At 37.7% G+C, this 20,779-nt stretch overlaps 1 protein-coding gene across 2 annotated transcripts in view; it reads left to right on the top strand.

Moving 5' to 3' along the window:
* Window positions 1–10,114: 10,114 nt before the first annotated feature.
* Window positions 10,115–20,779, top strand: part of RPS6KA6 (ribosomal protein S6 kinase A6) — a gene marked incomplete at both ends in the record, with an annotated part of 100,116 nt that continues 89,451 nt past the window's right edge. For both annotated transcript variants that reach the window (XM_080718624.1, XM_080718623.1), the window contains one exon: window positions 10,115–10,192. In XM_080718624.1, the coding sequence (XP_080574750.1) occupies window positions 10,115–10,192 (78 nt within the window). The remainder of the gene's footprint in view (window positions 10,193–20,779) is intronic.

Below are 20,779 nucleotides of genomic sequence, written 5' to 3'. Positions count from 1 at the left end.
AGTTTCTTGCAGACAACATATATTTGGATTATGTTTCTTGATCCACATTGCCAGTCTATGTCTTTTGATTGGTGAGTTAAGTCCTTTGACGTTAAGAGATATTATTGAAATATGATTTTTGTTTTCTGCCATTTTATGTTCTGTCTACTATTGGATGGATTGGTTTTTCTTCTTTTCTTGAATGGCCCTCTTATTGACTTCCTCTCTTCTCTGGTTCTGGAGTTTGCTTCTTTTTTCTTTATGGTTTATTTCTTTAAGAATTTTCTCTTGTGTAGGCTTTGAATTCATGAATTTTTTAAGATTTTGTTTATCCTGAAATACTTTTGTTTCACCATTGATTTTGCATAGTAGTTTTTTTTTTTCTTCCCCTCCTGCAGTTCAAGGTTCCTGGTTTTCTTTCAGCGAGGTTCCTGGGTCAGTTTTGGTTTCTGAGCTATATTTATTTTGTTGGTTGAGACACTGCTTTCTCGTTAGTTGAACTTTATTTATTTCAACTACTTAGAAGTGCTGTGTCCCTCAGTCGCCATTTTGAATCCTCCTTATTCTTTATTTTGAAACCAGGTCTCACTGAGGGCCTCACTAAGTAGCTGAGGCTGTCCGAGAACCACGATTCTCCAGTTTCAGCCTCCCAAATGCTGGGATTACAAGTGTGTGCCACCACAACCAGCTTAGTTGTCATATTTAAGTCCCATAACCTAAGAGGCATTTGGTTTTATTTTTTATGAGTTCTTATTTATTAATAATGCCAATTTTTGGTACCATGTAGAAAATATACATATACATTATACACATATCAAAACAAACAACATCAGCAGGTAGGAGACAAGAGAGTTACAGATATTTCTACTCATAATGAAGCCAGATCTAGAGCTTCCAGAAATCAAATCACATCCTGTCATGGATTTTATCATATGACACTGGTATGGCGGAAAATTGTACAGTTGGCCATGGTTGGGCAATATGCCAGTCATGGGTGACACCAAATCAATTAATTCAGATAGCCATTTTCTCTCATAATGGCAGACAAACACACCAATCACCACCACTGATCATCCCTCTTCTTATGATCCCCTACAAGAGATGGTTTCTGTCTTTTTTAGTCAAATAGGACACATAATTAACTGCTGAGTAAAGACAGCAGGAGTGAAAGGCTTAAAGAGCTAGAGATCCAGATATCACAGACTGAGTCCAACTGTAAGCCACATGGGACCAAAGTGCCTGATCTGAGACTGCAAGAATGTGTGGCAGAAACCCCAGAAGAAAAAGGTGGGCCGAGCAAGCCTTGCAGAGGATTCTTATGCCCATTTGACAATAAGATGTTAATTAAGACCATAACTATAAGTCTGAAATTATCTAGTTCAGTTAAACAGAAGTCCTATTTTTATTTTTTGCAGTACTGGAAATGGAACCCAGGGGCATTCTACATCTGAGCTACACCCCTATCCCTATTTTTATTCTTTTATTTTGAAACAGGGTCTCACTAAGTTGCAGAGGGCCTCACTAAAGTAGCTGAGGCTGGCTTTGAACCACGATCCTCCTGCCTATGCCTCCAGAATCCAGGGATTACAAGTGTGCGTCACCACACGCAACATAAATCATATTTTAAAAACTAAATTCTAGTGGAACCTACTGAGCAAGCAGGTCAGGAAGTGTCCAAGAAAGTTCTTTATCAGTACTTCTGAGGTAGAAATTCTAACCATATGCTTTATTTTAGGTGATAATAGTTTTACAAACTATATGCAAGATGCAGTTATTAAGCTAGGCAAACTGGTTGATGCACAAGTTTATAACTGTAATTATTTTACAGATTTAGGAGTATGCTTGAAGTTTGAGCAAAGTAACATAGCTACTTTCAAATCCTTAACCAAAGGATATTTTATGTTCATCTTGGAAGGAAGTCTCCTTATCAAAGATGAAAGATTTGGAAATGACCCAAATTATAAATTTTGAGTTAAAAGAGAGACATTGAACAACTAGTCAAATTGGAGAAATCAACCTCAGTGAACAATATTGTGAAGAATATTGCAGCAATATTACTTTCACATCTGATGTTATTGCTTTGACTTATAAAAATGCATCTATTTCTTCGACTCTGGCTAGTTATTATATTTATTTATATTATCTTTGAAATTAATTTCCTGTTTAGCAGATAGATCATTCTAACATTCTGGCAAACCTAAGAATATTTTTTGGAAAAAAACTACAACCAAGTATTCTAATCTGATTTTAAGTTATATAGAAATAAAAAGAAAACAAAATTTTGTCATTTTGTATTTTGATTAGAGATAATATAGTAACACTCCTTTGTAACAGATACCATTATTACAATAAAATGAGGTTAGAGTTTTAGCGAAATCACAAAGTATAAGTACCTTACATAGAGAACTGAAGAGTTAGACTATAAATGACTATTACTACCCCCCCATTTGTAGTATTATTAAGGGATTTTGCTCTTTATATATTATATAAATTTAGTTGTTGTCCAAAGGGTGAAATACTATGAATTATTATCATATTTGTAATTTATTTTGCTTAATTTCAATCTTTTCATCATACAGGCAATAGTGTGCTTGCATTTCACAAGTATATATGAATTTCTTGCTTTTTTGCAATTGATTTGTAGGGACCAAATACTATTCAATATTGTTAGAGAATGAAAATTTTCTGAAATACCTATTCTTTAAAGATTAGCTAAGGATGGTGGTGAATTCCTGTAATCCCAGGACATGGGAGGATCACAGGTTCGAGGCCAGCTTCAGCAATTTAGTAAGGTCCTATTTTGAAATAAAAAATAAGGGCTGGGAGTGTAGCTCAGTGGTATATTGTCCCTGGGTTTGATCCCAAGTACCAAAAAAGTAAGTACATACTAATCTTTAAACACTTAAAAATTTTTGTGTTTCTGTACATGAACCCCCACATTTTAAAACCAGGAAGTCTCCAAAATAAGATATTTTATTTTATTTTTACTACTACTTCTATGCTCTATGTATGTTCATCATTTTCCATCTATTTCGATTACAATCTTTGGGGAAACAGGCAGAGAATACTGAGATTATGCAGTTCTTTCTCTAATTATATCCTAAATATGTATTACTTTGCATATGTCACACTTTTGACATTGGGGCCACAATGTAGTGACTGTGGGTGGTCTGTGATCTGTTGATCAAAGGCCTATGGTTCATATTTCACATACCTTAGTGGGACCAGGTTGAGTCAGTCAACTTTTTCCACTTAAATTACATGACTACCCAGTTTCACCTTTGACCCTGGTCACCCAGTGTGTGCCATTTGTTATAGAGTTTAAAAAAATCAGTGTGGAGGTTTAAATAGATCCTGTCTCTAGTCCTGAAAATATTCAGAACACATGTTTTGATGGTAGTGAAACCTATACTGTCATCTTTTATTATAAGCAATGCATTATTTGAAACTAGATATAGTGCATCCCAATTCCAGAACCACCAAAGTAGTGCCAACCATTGTGTAATTTTAATTCTATGCTCTGGCAATTGAAAATCGAAAAATGCAGAGGCATATAGAAATTTTTAGACTAAAAATTTCTTGAAGACTGCAGAGAAACCAAAATCCTCTGCTGTGTATAATTTGCAGAAGACATAGAAACTCAAGTTTTCAGTAATACCTGCTTTTATGCTTAAATAAGTAGGTGTCATATTTTTACAACAGTTTCAGTGCCTTCTGGGAGTGTGGAAATGAGGTCTAACAGGCTCCACTTACTAGCATTTTAACATCAGACAACATATCTCTGAAATAGTCAATACAGAACAAATAAGCATTAAGATCCACAGAGTTAACTCTTATTCATTTTTTGCATCAGTCCACAGCTTGAATATAATGTTTAGCTAAAGGAGAAAAGTATTTGTCCATCGAATGTATTTTTTGAACATCAATCATAAAATGTGAAAACAAGGCTTGATAATTCACTGTATCAAAAGCTCAAAGTTAAGCCACGTAATGATGGTACATATCTTTAACCTTGGTAGTTGGGAGGTTGACAGGAGGATTGCAGGTTAAAGGCCAGCTTTAGTAACTTAGTGAGATACTGATTTAAAATAATAAATAAATAAATAGATAAATAAATAAATAAATAAATAAATAAATAAATAAAGTCTGGGTGTGCAGCTGGGAGTTAGAATATTCCTGGGTTAGCCAGGTGTGGTGGCATAAACTTGTAGCCCCAGCATTTGGGAGGCTGAGACAGGAAGATCATTGTTTGCGAACAGCCTCAGCTACTTAGTGAGGCCCTCAGCAATTCAGGGAGACCCTGTTTCAAACTGAAGAATAAAAATAGGCCTGGGGGTGTAGCTCACAGGTAGAATGTTCAAAGGTAAAATACACCTGGGTCCCATCTCCAGTACGCAAAAAAATAAAAGTTCTCAATACCCCCCCCAAAAAAAAGCTCAAATTTGCTGGTAAGGAAATATACAAAGAAGTACTGAAAAAGTGATATGGAAAATATTATGAAAGTATAAAGAAATGGCTGACTACTTTTCTGCAGAGGATAAGTGGAGAGTTGGTATTGGAAGGAAAATGTAAGATCAGAGAGGCTTCACAGAGAATCAAATTGTGTAGAAGATTTGGCATCAGACACTGGTTTTTATTCTAGATTTGCCATTTAATAGCTTGGTATTGGAGAAAATCACCTAACCTTATCCAGGCTCAAGTTACTTTTTCTCTAAAATACAGATAATATAAACTTTTATAAATTGTTATGAAAGTTAGAAAAATTAATAAAGGACATACACCTGAATAATAGTAGGTTCTTAATATGTAGTAGTTCTTAGTATTGATTTAGATTATGAATAAATTGCATAAGATGCTTGGGAAAGAGAAAAGGCATGTACATAACTTTTACTAGAATATGTGATGGGAGATAATGAAGATAAAACAGTAAAGAATGAAAACATTTGTATTCAGAGCTAATGAGTTTGGTTATTTTACTAAAGATGAGGGAGAGTCTTTGAAAAATTTTAATCAGTGAAAGATTGGATGCAAGATATCATAAAATTAGAGTCAGAAAGACCAGTTAAGTCTGTCTATCACTAGTTCAAGGAAATATTCTAAAAGATGATTTGGGGTAATGGAAATGGGGAGGAAGTAGATATTTTAAAATATATGATATAGCCGGGCATGGTGGCTCATGCTTGTAATCCCCACGCTTGGGAGGCGGAGACAGGAGGATCACACAGGTTCGAAGCCAGCCGTGCTGGCTTAAGAGACCCTGTTTCCAAATAAAAAAGGGTATAAAATAGGTCTGGGAGTGTAGCCCGGAGGCAGAAGGACTTCCAGGAATCCCAGTACCACAAAAAAAAATAAATAAAATATATGATATACAGTTAATGAGACTTTCTAACTCATTGAATGTTTTGAGAAATAGGAGTCTGGAAAATCATAGAATGAGGAAGGGTTTTCAATTCACTTCTGAAGAAGGAAGAGATGTATGCATGGTCGTATACTTAAGAGAATGTGTTTGAAATTATTTAGAGTCTTCATTTATTCCACTTAAAATAATAGTTATGTTTCATTGCAGAAATACTACTGTTGAATATGTTGTTCTGTTTTACCTGGTATATGTGCTGAAAACCGAAGCACAAAGATTCTGAATTCCAAAATATCTTTGATCTCAGTAATATTGGGGATTATGAATTTGTACAACATATAAGACATTAAATTATAAAATATTAAAATAACCAATATAATGATAGTAGAAATATCTAAGTTCACTACTTAGAAAATTGCCAGTAATTGGATGTTCTTGTAAATAGGCAGGTACTCAGTTTTATATTCCAAGGGTGAGGGGTAGGTGAGGAGGGAGTATTTTCCTGACATGTCTAGACATAGAATAGCCACAGCATTTGTAAAAAACTGAGTCCATTAGAAAAAAACCAAGTGTCAAAATCAGGGAAACTAAGTTCAGTTATCAAGAAGTTAGAGATGACTGAAAAAGGACAAGAAAAACACCGGGAAAGAAACAGATATTAAGGGTAAGGTGAGAATTCTGGACAGTTGCTACAAATAAAGAGGATAAACCTGGAATCTATGGGGTTTAAACTGGATGACTGGTGTAAAGCATAGAGTTGAAATGGACTGGCATGGACAATTGGTGCCTTATATCTGGAAGGGACCTTTCAAAAGATCATTTACCACTAGTATCCCTTTCTATTTTACAAACGACTAGCCTGGAGTTCAACTATCATTTCTCCATCATTTAGGTTGTGGTCAAACCACAACATGCATTCACATTTCATTTTGCCTATCTGACACCACAAGGAAAGAGTATTTTAATTTATAGTAATCAGGAATGACTTTTCAGAGAATCATAAATTTGAATTGAATGACAATTGTATTTTGTAAAAACTTAATCCCCCATAGATGTCTGAAAGCATATGTGAGTATATTTTCCCATTTCAAGTACGTTGATGTCAAGTACAGTTTTAATTTTTTTAATCTCCAGGTCAACTAGGCAGTATTTTTTACACAGTATTGCTATGTAAATGACTAAATCTCTCCCATTTCCAGTTTTAAAGAGGGTAGAATCAGATGACCCTTAAATTTTCTTATTCTGTGGTTTAAGTTTGTTTCTCCATCTGCTAGGGCAAAATAATTGTCATTAATGCTCACTGGTTTTAATTATTTAGGGATTACTAAGGCTAGGTCATATTGATTTAAATTTTTCAAGGAATATATCTTTTATGTAAAGATATCTGAATTTATTATATATATATATATATATATATATATATATATATATATATATATTGGTGGTACTGGGGTTCCTGGAAGCCCTTCGACCTCCGGGCTACACTCCCAGACCTATTTTTTATATTTTTTATTTGGAAACAGGGTCTCCTAAGCCAGCTCACGTGGCTGGCTTCGAACCTGCGCGATCCTCCTATCTTTGCCTTCCAAGCGTGGGGATTACAAGCGTGCGCCACCACGCCGGGCTAGATACATATTTTTTTTTTTTGGTGGTGGTACTGGGGTTCCTGGAAGCCCTTCTTCCTCCGGGCTACACTCCCAGTCCTATTTTATATTTTTGAAACAGGGTCTCTTACGCCAGCACGGCTGGCTTCGAACCTACGTGATCCTCCTGTCTCCGCCTCCCAAGCGCGGGGATTACAAGCGTGCGCCACCACGCCCGGCATAGATACATATATTTTGGAAAGACAAATTACAAAAATTTTATAGCAACAATACATTTAACAGTAGTTAAGAAGCATAAAGTAAGATGTGTCTCTGCATTTAGGTTGGTTAGGATTTAGTGGGAATTCACTTTTTTCCTTTTAAAATAAGTTTTCATTGGTGATTAATCATTTAACAAAATAATGTGTTTTATTGTGGCATATTTGTATATTCCTATAACTTAATTTAATCAATCTCATTTTTAGTACCTCCCCACATCTCTTTCCCTGATATTCTCCCTTTAAGGGTTGGCTCTCTCTTCTAAGTAAATAGAATGTTGAAAATGAACATATATTGTTACATTTTATTTGTTTAGTTAGTGCTGCGGTTTGGACCCAGAGCTTCCTGCATGCTAAGCCTATATTCTATCACTGAGATACACCCCCAAAGTCAGTTAAATTTTATGTATGAAATAAAGAAATATACATTAGTAAACATGACAATAGTGAAGGACAAATTCATTAAGAAAACACTGAGTGCTGTACTGTTATGAAATTTTGTTAGGTGCTGAGGAAATAACTAAGGAAATGTACCACATGTTCATTGGTATTATGAAGATAAAAAGCTAGAGAGTAATGGGGATGTTGTTTTAAATAAGATGGTCATGGAAGGATGCTCTGTGAAGCAAAGTTTGGCTGTCTAACTTGAAGGAAGGTAGAAGTCATTACTTGCCCTGGAGAAGACTAGGGAAGGAGGGGACTGGTTGGGGTCAAATCAAGAGTTCACTTTTGAATAGGCTAAAGTTGACAGATTGGCTAACTAAGTAGGGATCTTGCATAGGCAGTTGCATGGCCAATTCTTGACTTCAAGAAAGGGTTTGTGTTTGGAAGTAATTTTGGACATCTTCAGCTTACAGATGGGATTTGAATCATGGACCTGGATGGGGTATAGATATACACAGAAATCTCTGAATGTCCAGCAGTCAGAATTGTGGAAGACTAGGGCTGATCCTTCAAAGGAGACTGAGAAAAATCCCCAATGATTTAGGAGGAAGACATTGTTTTGTCTTGGAGGCCAAGGGAAGAAAATTTAAAGAGAGGTGTCAGGAAGTATATAAAATTCTACCAAGTGGTCAGCAAGTTGAATTTTCTAACACCATGCTTTTTGCTGATGGAGATCATCCAGTAGAAGGAGGAATATAGATAATGTGGAAGAGAGGAGGAGAGTTCCAGAACTAAGGTTTTAAATGAGCAAGAGAGGAACAAAACTTAGAGCTTCCAGGGGTTGGCCTTTAGTTAAGAACACTGTCAGTTCAGCCAGACATATATGATTCACGTTTATGCACACACTCTCAGTTAAAAAGTTTATAGCGTCATACACTCATTACCTTCAACTTTGTCACTTTCAGAGAACTATATTCCCAAAGCGTACTTTTTTTTTTCTCCTGGATTTTAAGCAGAAAAAGTGGGAGGACACTATTGGCAATTCTTGTTTGTAATTCACTGCCAACCTCTGTGGCCGGCTTTGCTTCCTTAGCTCTCAGAAACAGATGGTGAAATAAATGGAGGGCATAGTTCAGCTTTCTCCAAGCACTATACAACAGCTCTAGATGTAGGAGGGGAAAGAGGTTGGTGTGAATTTTATGTAGAACATCAGAAACCTCTCCAAGGCACTGAGCTGATTTAGGAGATTTTAAGTCTCTTTGAAGTGTCAAAGATGGAATAACTTTTTTTTTTTGAGATCTGAAGTGTTTTGCTGAGGATTTGATCACTCATCGCCTGTGTATAAGAATCTACTTTATTTTCTTTATATAGCTAGTGAGGAGCGCAGTCTGGCTTAGTGTAGCAAGGCACTTCGAGCATTTAGCGAAGGCAGAACATTTCTAATTATTGTCCCTACAAACCCAATATTCTCAAGTAGGAAGGGGGAGGGATTAGCAGCATTGGTCACCTTGCCTTCCACACCACAAGTAGAGTGCAACAAATGGCATTCACCTGTGTGTGTGTGTGTGTGTGAGAGAGAGAGAGAGAAAGGGGGGGGGGATAGCATGAGTGCATACTCAAGAAATGTGTCCTCTGTAGCTTGAGGGCAAACATTTGGAGCATCTTAAGATGGACAAGCAGGGGGTTGGGTGGGGGTGAAGGGAGCACAGGTATACTAATTTCTTTTAAATCTATTCTCTTTTGCTTAACATATAATAAACTCAGATCCCAGCCCCATCATTTGTCACTAAGTACAGAAATGGGCGTGGCTCGGCCTATAGGACACCTGTTTTTTTTTTTTTTTTCTTTTCTTTTTTCTTTTTCCGTGAGTCCTGTAAGTGAACAGTCCTGTTAGCCCTCCTCCCCAGGCAGTGATTCCTCCAGGGCTGGGACGGGTCCCCAGCTCCCGCATCCTTGGGGCCAGCGTCCTGCCAGCCCGGCTGCTCCGGGTCCTGCGAGGGCCTGCTGAGCATGTGTGGGGAGCGGCGCGCATGCTCCGTGGAGTGGGCAGGTTCGGCGCGGCGCCGCCAGTGGCTTTTACTACTGTGCACCCGCCTCCCCGCCGGCAGCCCCCTCCCCTCCGCCCCCCCGGCACGCGGTCCCCGCAAACACCCCGCCCCTCTTTCCCACCCCTTCACCCCGGGCTGGGGAATCTCCATTGACGTTGGGGTGACGCCGCTGTGCCGCCGCCGTGGGGGGTTCCAGGCGCCGCACAGGTAATGCCGCCGCTGCCGCCATATTGACAGAGTGGGGAGCGGGGAAGGGGCCGGGGGAAGCGGCGGGGGGGCGGCGGCGGCGGCCCGAGGCGCGCGCTCTATGGGAGCCGCGGCGAGCGGCGGAGACCCCCGGCTGGGAGCCCGCGAGGAGCCCCGCGGCGAGCGCAGCGGCCGCTGAAGGCGGGGCCGGGGTCCGGGCGGCGGCGGCCGGCGGGGCGGACAGGATGCGCGGCTGCGCCGGCGGGCTGCGGCTGGCGTCCGAGCGCGCCTGAGGGGGCGATGCTACCGTTTGCTCCTCAGGAGGAGCCCTGGGACCAAGAAATGGAGGTGCTCGGCGGCGGCGCGAGCGGTGGCGAGGTGAGTGCGGCGCGGAGCCCGGCGCGCCCCTTCCCGGGCCGGGGCGCGGGCGGCGCTGTCCCGACGGCGCCTTCCTCGGGGAGCGGGCGGGACCGGGGGGCTCGGCGGGGCAGCCAGCCCGGCCTCGTGGACGATCGCTCGCCCCTCGGGCCACGCCGGAGTTGCTGCCACTAAGTTTCTCCACTTTCCAACCCAAAGCGGGACTGGGGGGCGCGCGGGGCTCCCGGCGTGACTCGGCCCGTCCCCGCGCCCGCGCCCGGCTGTCTTTGCTGGCCGGGGACACTTGGAGGGACGGCCGCGGACCGCCTGTAACTCTCCGTGGCACCCGGCGCGCTGCAGGAGCCGGCGCCACAAAAACACACCAAGGTGACAAGTAACCCTGGGGACGTTGACGCGCGGGGACCGGTGTTTCTTGGGAACTTAGCTTTTTCCTCTCTTTGTGGCTTGTTAGGGATTTTTGTTAACAGCCCAAGTCCAGACGAACTGGCTGGCAGTCGCGTTTATCAAGATTCGGGTGATGATCTGCTGCTTCATCTCAGGCCCTTTTTTTCCCTCCTCTCCTTCTAATTTCCCCAGTCGCTGCCCCCCCACCCCGTACCCGCCCCCAGTCAGTCCAAAAAAGAGGACTCAAAGTAAGCCCCAGCCCTGCTAAGAGGAATCTTTAGTTACACTTAGTGAGGTTCGACCAGAATGTTGGGGCTCGCCTCTCTTCGTGCCTTCTGCTGAAATTGGTCCAGCTAGGCTATAGGCAGCTGCATCGTGAGAACTTAGAGGTGCACAGGTACTTTGTTCTTATAATAATACAAAAACGGGCTGCATGTAAACGTTTACTGCGATAGAAATACGGAGCCTTTTCTGGTAACTTAACCAACAGTGTGCTACTCCAGCAGAGGCCACCATACACCTCCTAAAAATAATTGGCAAATGCCAGATTGCTTCAAGGTAGGATATTTGGGGGAAAGACTTGTACTCCTCGAAATTTCAAAGGTGCAACTTTGTCTTCAAGTGCTGGACCCTTCTTTAAAAATACACTCTAGGCTGTTACTTGATTGTCTTATTTTCTTCTAAGAAAATCATCTCAACTGAGGTTACATCGTGTGTTTGAATAACATGCAACAAGTAATGCAGTGGAAATAAATTCACAAGTACCCTGAACTTAGACCCTTTACACTTAGAGGAAATATTTGATCGCTAAAATAAGCAATAGCAAAATATGTCTTAAATTTTACATCTCTTAATAATAGGATAAATGAAGACGGTTTAATTTCTTCTTGAGCTGTGGAATTGCTAACTGCTTGCACAAATTTTCTAGCAAGAATATTCAGTCGGAGAGAGATTTTGTATTCATGTATGTAATCTACTGATGTATAGTCACAGACATTTAGTTTACAAAAACGATTAAATGCCTTAATACAAGGATAGGCTAGAATATGGAAAACCTTTTGCATGCTCTGGCAAATAGTATTGTTTTTGCTAACTTTAAATATAGTGTTTTTAAATTGCGGTTACCACATATAGTTTTTAATGTTTGCAGTATGTTTTAGGTATTGTAAAATTTAACAATATGGCTCTTTACCTCAGCAATTTGGAAGAATACTCAAGTGGAAATTGTTAATCCATATGAAAGGTGAAGGTAATGTGGTGAAGATAGTATTTCTGCCTTCTTTGTCTGAAAGAGTTATGATTGGTTTTATTTAACCTTGCAAGTGATTTAAAATTACTCTAAGTGGAAATGTATTGCTACATTTGAACAGACCCATTTATTACAAGAGTGTTTTTTTCAAAATGATATACTATTGATAAGAGGGAAACAGTTTTTGCTTCCTAGGGTTTATATTTATGTGTTCGTTGATGTTGGTTTTAGAAATACTAACTTTCAGTATGAAATTACAATCCACAATTGTGATAGATTTTAGGACTAAGTTGTTTTCATAAATGGTTGGAATCCTTAAAGAAAATATAGGTAAGATTCATTTAATTTTAATTTGAAATGAAATATTTTTGTCAATTTTTTTGTGTGGGTTGAATTCTTATAAGATTAAACATTACAAATACTACCATGTACACTGGAGACATTTTCACTATCTCACTTGTCTTACCTGCAAGAGCAGTCGTTAACCTTTGAATAGCCATTCAGAAGTGTATGTATGTATGTATGTGTGTGTATGTGTGTGTGTGTATATATATATATACATACATACATATATGTATATACATATATACACATACACATACACACACACTATATATATATATATATATATATATATATATATGTGTGTGTGTGTGTGTGTCCTAAACATGGTTTCCCACAAGAAAAACTTGTAATGAGAAGTTATATTTTTAGACCAGTGCCAAATAGAAAAAGAAACCATAATGGTAATGAGCCTGAATTTGTCCTATGAGAAAATGTGTCAAGTTTTCAACCAAAAACTCCTTGCAGTGAAAGATGGAGAATGGGCCTGAAATTAGGAAGCATAGACTCTGTTGGCTTCTGGGAAAAGAATTCTTGGAAGAAGGGAAATAGATTAAGCAAGAAGCTCTGGTTGTGAAAGCCCTTGCAAAGACTGTCTCAATTAGGTCTACTGGGAATAGGCATATCAAAGGGTATCGCCCCTCAGGCAGCCACAATTTTAGCTCTTGCCTGGATTCTGTCAGGATCAGGGAAGAGGTGTTACATGAGATGGAGTATTGGTCATTAGTGGCCAAAGGTCATAAAGAACAGGCCGTTTAGCTCGGCATGGAGGCACACATTAATAATCCCAGTACTTGGAAGACTGAGAGAGAAGGATCATAGGTTCTCAGCCAGCCTCACTAACTGAGATTCTGCTTCGAAATAGAGGTGGGAGTCAGGCATGGGTAGTGCACACTTTTAATTCCAGCCCTTGGGAGGCTGAAACAGGAGAATCGCACAGGTTCGAAGCCAGCCTCAGCTACTTAGTGAGACGCTGTTTCCAAATAAATTATAAAATAGGGCTGGGGGTGTAGCCCAGAGGTAGAGTGCCCCTGGGTTCTATCCCCAGTACCACAAAAAAAAAAATCTTAAAAAAATTGACGCAGGGCTTGGTGGTGCACGCTTGTAATCCCAGCACTTGGGAGATGGAGACAGGAGGATCGCACAGGTTCAAAGCCAACTTTGCTGGCTTAAGAGACCCTGTTTCCAAATAAAAGAAGTATAAAATTAGGTCTGGGAGTGTAGCCCAGAGGTAGAAGAGTTTCCAGGAACCCCAGTACCACCCCCAAAAAATTGAGGTGGGGTTGTATCTTAGAGGTAGGAGGCCCCTGAGCTCAATCCCCAGTAACTCAATACACACACACACACACACACACACACACACACACACCTGTTTGAATAAGATAAACTTCATGAAGATAAATTTTCATGAATTAGTGACATGAACATTAGTTTGTGTACTTAGTTGTTTTGTTTAAAGAGTGTTTAATTCCTTATGGAGGAATTGATTATAGATTTTTCAAATTGTGAATCATATTAAATTGGTACTTTTAATGTTTTAGCAATATTGGTTTTGTTAAGAAAGTTAGTTTGGAGAGTAAGGTCACTGATTAAAAAATGTTTGTAATTAAGGCTAGAGACTTTCAAAATTCAACAAGGATAGCAATTATATTGCATATTGGGAAAAACATGCATTTTAACTAAATTTTTATGAGACCTTTTAGCAATAGAGGAAGGATCATGTACTTTGGAAACAGATAAATCGGAGTTCCAACCCCACTCCCACTTCATGCTAGCTGTTGTGACCCAGTACACAATACCTAAGCTCTATGAACCTCAGTCTGTGTGTGTGTGTGTGTGTGTGTGTGTGTGTGTGTGTGTGTGTTTCAGGTGGTGGGGGCAATATAAGCAAAAGCATAGAGGTGTTCTGGGATGAAGGAAAGATGTGATATTTCTAGGATCTGTCTGTGGTGTAGGAGTGGGGCCTTGATGTGTGATGAGATAGGGAATGTATTAAATGTAGGACACACCCAGCTTGTATAGGGCTTTTAAAGCAAGCTTAAGGGTTCCGTTTTATTTTATAAATGGGAACCATGGAAGGTTTTTGAGGATGTGAGTGACATCAGATTTGTGCTTTGAAAAATAACTAATAGTAGTGTGGAGATGGATTGTAATAGGGGAGATAGTAATGGCGAGGAATAGCAGCTATTGTGTTAGTGGAAATAGTAGTTCAAATTTTGAACTAGGACAGGAAGAGTACAATGATGACTGATGGGAGAGATCTGGCAGTGCTAGAATAGCTAAAATATAGTAACTGATTAGATGCTGGGGAATAAGAGCAAAGAATAAATATAAATAACTGTGCTTAGGAATATGGTGGTAGTAATTCAATTTAACAGGTATTTAATATATGCCTGCCAATATATCTGTGCTAACCACTAGACTAATAAAAAGATAAATAGATCTTTGCAGCAAAGGCAGAAAGCCAAAGTGAACTTCCCCCCTCTTTAATATTATCTTGAACAATAGCAGACCACTCAGATCACACTTGGCATGCTTTAAATCTTTACTACTGAAAGTGAATGCTCTTATTAAAAGCTAAAGTTTTTCATGCTTTTTAAATAAACCTTTGGACTGTAATTCTGGTTTCAAAAATGTTCATCTTAAATAGCAGCCGATAGGAACAGTGCTGTTTTGGAAATAGTGACCAGTACTCCTTTCTGGAATGTGAAAAATAGAACAAGGACATCCACATTTGTTAATGCTTATACTGAGTTTATGTGGAATAGACCGAAGGGAGGGGCCAGAAGGGCCTTAGCCCCTCTTCTGCACAGGTGTCTTCCTAGTTGCTCCAAATCTGTCTTTCTTTGAACCGCTCTAGTATGGAAATATTCAGGTCAGTTCCTTTAGGGCAGGGCCTTTATATTTGCCTATCTTGACTAATTCATCAAGAGAGCTAATCATTACCTCCGTGTTCCATAATAAGGCCTACCAATGATGCAGTCGCTTTTCTGGGTTGTGTTGTTTCAGTATGATTCCTCTCATTGTCTCTCTCACATATAATTTCAAGGAGGAAATCAAGATTTTTTTCTCCTTCCCGTAATTGCTTTCTTGGTGCTATTACTATTTAGTAGCAGTTCTGAAGATTTGGTAAGCACATGGAATCTGGAGGTAAGCCTTGCAGTATTTTGTCATAATTTGTCATACAATGTATATTCATCTTTTTTTATTTCCAAGAATTATATATTCTTTCTGATAGTTTTTTTCTTTATATATTTTCTTTTCTTTTCTTTTTAGGTGGGAAAGGAGTCAGACAGGAAAGAGGTTTAGAGTTAAGCTTTAATCTGGCTTTTGCAGATAATAGAGAGGTTTTCTGAGTTGTCTTGAAAGCATTGTATATAACTGATTTTACTGCTGGAGTTTAACCTGTGTTTGTACATTTGAAGTAGCTGCTGCTGTATATGTGTCATTTTAATGCATTGCTTCATTTCATAAAGTATTTGAAATGGTATGGGGAATATGATTGGAAAACAGACTCCTAATAATCAGGACTAGGAAAAATATAAAGTAGAAAATGTATGTAAAGGATGGAGGATGGATGTGGAGGGTGAAACTGAACACAGGTAAGCAGGCTCTAGGGGTCTACTACATGTTTAAAATATAAATTATAAATTTGGCCTTGAATTTCCTTGGGCTGGTTGTTCTCAATGCTGGCTGTATATTAGATTAACCTGGGAACTGAAAAAAATTATCCATGACAGTGTGCCACTCACAGATATTAACATTTAACTAACTGATCTGGAGGGGGTCTGAACAGCATTCCCCAAGCGATTATGATATATAGCTCTAGTAAAGCAACCACAGCTGTAGGCCACAGTAAAAAGAGAAACACTCATGGAGTTTTCATTATCCAGCAAGAAAAAATATATATCCGTTTCTAAGCTAGCAGTTAAGAAAATAAATTTTCTCTCAATTGCGTGTGTCTTATTCTCTTGTTCTTTTAAGATATGGCTGAGGAAAAAGGAGGTATTTGCACTGTCTTGTATGTTCTTGCTATTTAGTGTTGAGGGATGTGCTTTCCCATAATACTAAAAATTAAATTGTAGTGTCCTAGCTGATTAAAAAGTAGTTTAGCCATATATTTAACTGGTAAAATAACCTTGGCACTTCATTATTGGCTAAGTAAAAGGATAATGGCTGATTTGAATAATAAATAGCATTTACACCTCTAAACAAAAAATCCAAAAGCTAGGGATAATTATCTTTATTATAGAACTCCTCAACTTTTCCTATGAACTCTTCAGGGACAAACTTCAAAAGGAAATATGGTAAACCTACCATTATAAGTATTTTACCCTAAAATACTTGAAAATCTATCTTCTCCTAAATTTACAGATAAGGAAGCTAGAGATAGTACATTTACTGAGCTGTATTATAAACTACTAGATGTTATTAGAACTTCACATAGATTATCATCTAATTGTATTCACCCTTCAAAATACCTTGACAAAAACAAGGTGTGCCTTTTTAACAGATGAGAACACAACTAGCACATCAGTGTAAGCATCTGGAATTTGAAACTTGACTGCTTTAAATTCATTCCTTTTCCTTTCTACATTGCCATCTCCCCTAAAGGACAATATTGAAGATAAGGTAAGTTTTTGGCAACCATAGCAGACCAGCAGTCAGATCTGCTGATTCAATAGCCATGTATCTACCCAATTTAAACAAAAGTCAGTAAAATTCCAGCGAATGTGTTTTCTCATTTTTATAGATACTGACAAACATTCAAAATTTTGTATGTAAAACTATAGCTCCTAGATCTGTAAAACAATTTTGAAAATGAACAATATGATGCAAAAGATAATGACTGGACATTAAGGTTTATCTTATAACTGCATGAAAACGGTGGTATTTGCGGAAAGATAGGTATAAATAAATGGAATAGAAGAGAGACTCTAGAAGTAGAGACACATAAATATGCTCAACTGGTTTTTCAGAAAAACGCAAAACAAAACCAAAATAAAGGTCAAGGATTCTTTTAAAATCCAAGGATTTTTAGGGGAAAATTTGCTGCCTTTCTCTAAAAGGCAGAACTTAATAAGAAATATTTAGACTTTCCTTACTGAGGATTCTGGGAAAATTATTAAATAAAATAATTTGGCTATTTTCACACAGGTGAGGTTAGTTATTAAGATGTGAGAGGAGAACATGAATGCTTCTAAAAATGTAAGCTAGATAAGGAATGGAATTTATGAGTTCATTAAATTTCTCAGGAAAAAAATGGACAAAACTTCAGAAAACAGGAGAAAAACTTTATATATAGAGTAGAGATGTGGACTGAATACCAGGTTTCAAATACCTTTTTTTTCCTTACATGCAACACTATGAAAGATTTGGGGTATGTGATGAAAAAAATTACACTAATTGAAAATAGCCAAAATTCAAAACTAAGGAAAATAAATCATTAGGTCTGATTTGACAGAAACCCTTTATATTAATGATTATTCATGTGGGGCAGCTGCAGTGATAAATGAGTGCTGTCCAGAACAATTCCATTTCAAAATTATATGGACATATATAGAAGACCCCATATTGATTATATAGTTATATACAGGAATGACAGAACATACATAGAAATGATTTATATTTGATTTCATACTCTGTTTTTCAAATGGAGAAGAGTAGCTCTAGAACATCTTGCAAAATCATCAAACATTTACTGTAGTTATCATATATAGGACAATTTTGTAAGAATAAATGAATACTTACAAAATCTCTTAAAGGAAGTAAATATGGATTTTCAAAAACACACGATCATTTGGCAGCATCAAATCTATAACCAGTGTTAGTTTGGTTTAATTTGGTTCTTTTCTATGAGACTGCATGGATCGATCAATTTATTCTTTTTTTCTTTTTTATTACTGTGCAGTATTCTATTTTGTGTATTTAATGCAGTTGCTTTATTCATTAATTATTTGAAGGAAAAAGCCTTTATACAAATGTGTGTGCAGATACTGGTTTGAAGTACTTTCGTTTATGCTGGCAAATACTTATGAGTGGGGTTGCTGAGTGAGTTCCAGGTTCTCTGAATATTTATTTCAAATTTAGAATATATTTAGCATCATGAAGAGAATAGAAATTTTCTTTAGGATTATCTGGAAGAAAATGCATCTCAGAAACCTCCATCATCATGTAATAATTTTCTTTTTTAAAATTTATCAGTGCATTGCAGCTATATATCATAGTAAGATTCAAAATGACACACCCATATATGCACACATCTCTTGGTGTGGTTCGCTCTCCACCGTACTCCTCACCCCTTCTCCTCGTTCCCTGTACATGCTAGTGAGATTAGTAGTGATAGGTTCATATAGGAACCTAGCATTATTTGGTCTATTAATTTCCTTAAGCTTCCTTTATGTCCTTCCTTTCTCCCTCTCCTAACCCCCTTGCATTATTCTTCTGGTCTCTTCATTTTCATGAACTCCCTTTCCTTTACTATTTTCGCTCTAGCTTTCACATATGAGAGAAAACAAGTGGCCCTTGATTTTCTGAGCCTGGCTGATCTCAATTTACATGATGAACTCATAGACCAATAGAATAGAAGATACAGAGACAAATCTACACAGCTACAGCCATTTGATTTTTGACCAATGTGGAAAGCGAACCACACCAAGAGATGTGTGCATGTGTGCATATATGGGTGTGTCACTTTGAATCTTACTATGATGTATAGCTGCAATGTACTTATATATTAAAAAAAGAAAATTATTACATGATGATGGAGGTTTCTGAGATGCATTTTCCACAAATGATTTTTGATAAGGTGCCAAATATATACCTTGGAATAAAGATAGCCTTTTCAACAAATGGTACTGGGGAACTGGATATCCATATGCAGTGTTTTGAATTTTTGCTTGTATTTGGTGTTGTCAGAAACAGTCATGGTGCTAAAAAATGTATCCATTCTAGTAGGTGGATGGTGGTATCTAATGGCAAATGTTGATAAGCATTTTATACACTTACTTGACATCTGTATATTTTCTTGGGTAAAATTGTCTTTTCATACCTGCTTACTTTCTAATTGAGTTTTGAGAGTTCTGGAACAAGTCCTTTTCAGGTATGGATTTATAATTTTTCTCCCATTTTGTGGTATGTATTTTTATTCTTTTAACAAAGAATAGAGATTTTTAATTCAATGAAGTCCAGTTTATCAGTTCTTTTTAAATGAATCATATTTTTGGTTTATATTTAAGTATATTTGTCTAAATACAAGGTTATAAACATTATTATATTTTTTTTCTTAAAGGTTTTCAGTTGCATGCCTTAGTTTTCAGGCATTTTGTCTATTCTCAGTTAATTGTTGTATATGTTGGGAAGAATAAATGGAAGTCTACTCTTTCCACATGTACATTCAGTTTTTATCCTCTTTATTGAAGAGACTATTTTTCATTTAGGTGCCTTTGCACTGTTCAGAAATCATTTGGTCATGCATGTTTGGGTTTCCTAGTAGTTTTAATGAATTAAGCTTTGGAACTTTAGAATTACACTTACTGAGCATGGGTTTATGGTGCTAATCGGATTCTTGAAGTTCATTGTGTTAGAATTTAATGAACTATTTTATTTTGAAAGACAAAATCATTTCTGGTGTTCATTTGCTTTGTAGTCATTAATTCTCAAAACATTAAGATACATGACTGTTCTTAGCCCCTTTTTAAAAATAGATGTTCTTTCTCACTCTGCAATTACACTTTTCTGTTTATCCCCCTACCCATATCTATATATTATCCTTACAGTTTTATTTTATTAAGCAATTGGTAGCCTGTTAATTTGCTGAATACTAGTCAAGAAAGCTATATAACTTAAACTTCATTTCATACTCTAGACACTATTTAACCAGAAAATGGAAGTCTGGAATGTTAGGGTTTAGTCATCATAAATTTAGATTTCTTTTTGCTTCTTTAATTTTTAATTTTTAGAGCAATACCCCATGATACTTTTTACAAATATATTTTATTTATATATTTTTAATTGGTGCATTGTAGTCATACATCTTAATGAGATAAAACACTTGTGGAGACATACATGCACACACCACCAATTAGCCCTTACCTCCCCATCCCTCCTTCCCATGCTTGGCTTACTGATTGACTTTGATATGTTTGTTTAAGTACATCATGTGCTTTAGAGAGTTTCCATCTTTCCCCTCCCATCCCCTCAGTTAGGTCGCCTTATTTGCTTCTCTATAGGATCTCCTTCATTTAGAGTTCCTCCTGTTACCCATTTCTCCCTAGCTTTTGCATATTAGGGAAAGCATCCGATTTCTTATTGTTTGTGACTGACTAATCTCACTTAGCATAATGTCCTCCAGTTCCATCCATTTCCCTCTAAACGATGTAATTGTGGTTTTTTTTATGGCTGAGTAAAATTCCATTGTGTACATATCCCATAGTTTTGTAATCCATTCATCTGTTGATGGACATCTTGGCTGTTTCCATAGTTTGGCAATCTTTAATATTGACAAATAAAGATTGTGTTTCTGTGCATATACACACATGCATGTGTGTGTCTTATTTCATTCTGTTTAGAACCATTTTGAACAAAGGAATAAAAAGGATAGGCACTCTAAA

This window comes from Muscardinus avellanarius (assembly GCF_963383645.1).
Source record: "Muscardinus avellanarius genome assembly, chromosome: X".
Lineage (NCBI taxonomy): Eukaryota > Metazoa > Chordata > Mammalia > Rodentia > Gliridae > Muscardinus > Muscardinus avellanarius.
This window is presented reverse-complemented; position numbering and strand designations above follow the sequence as displayed.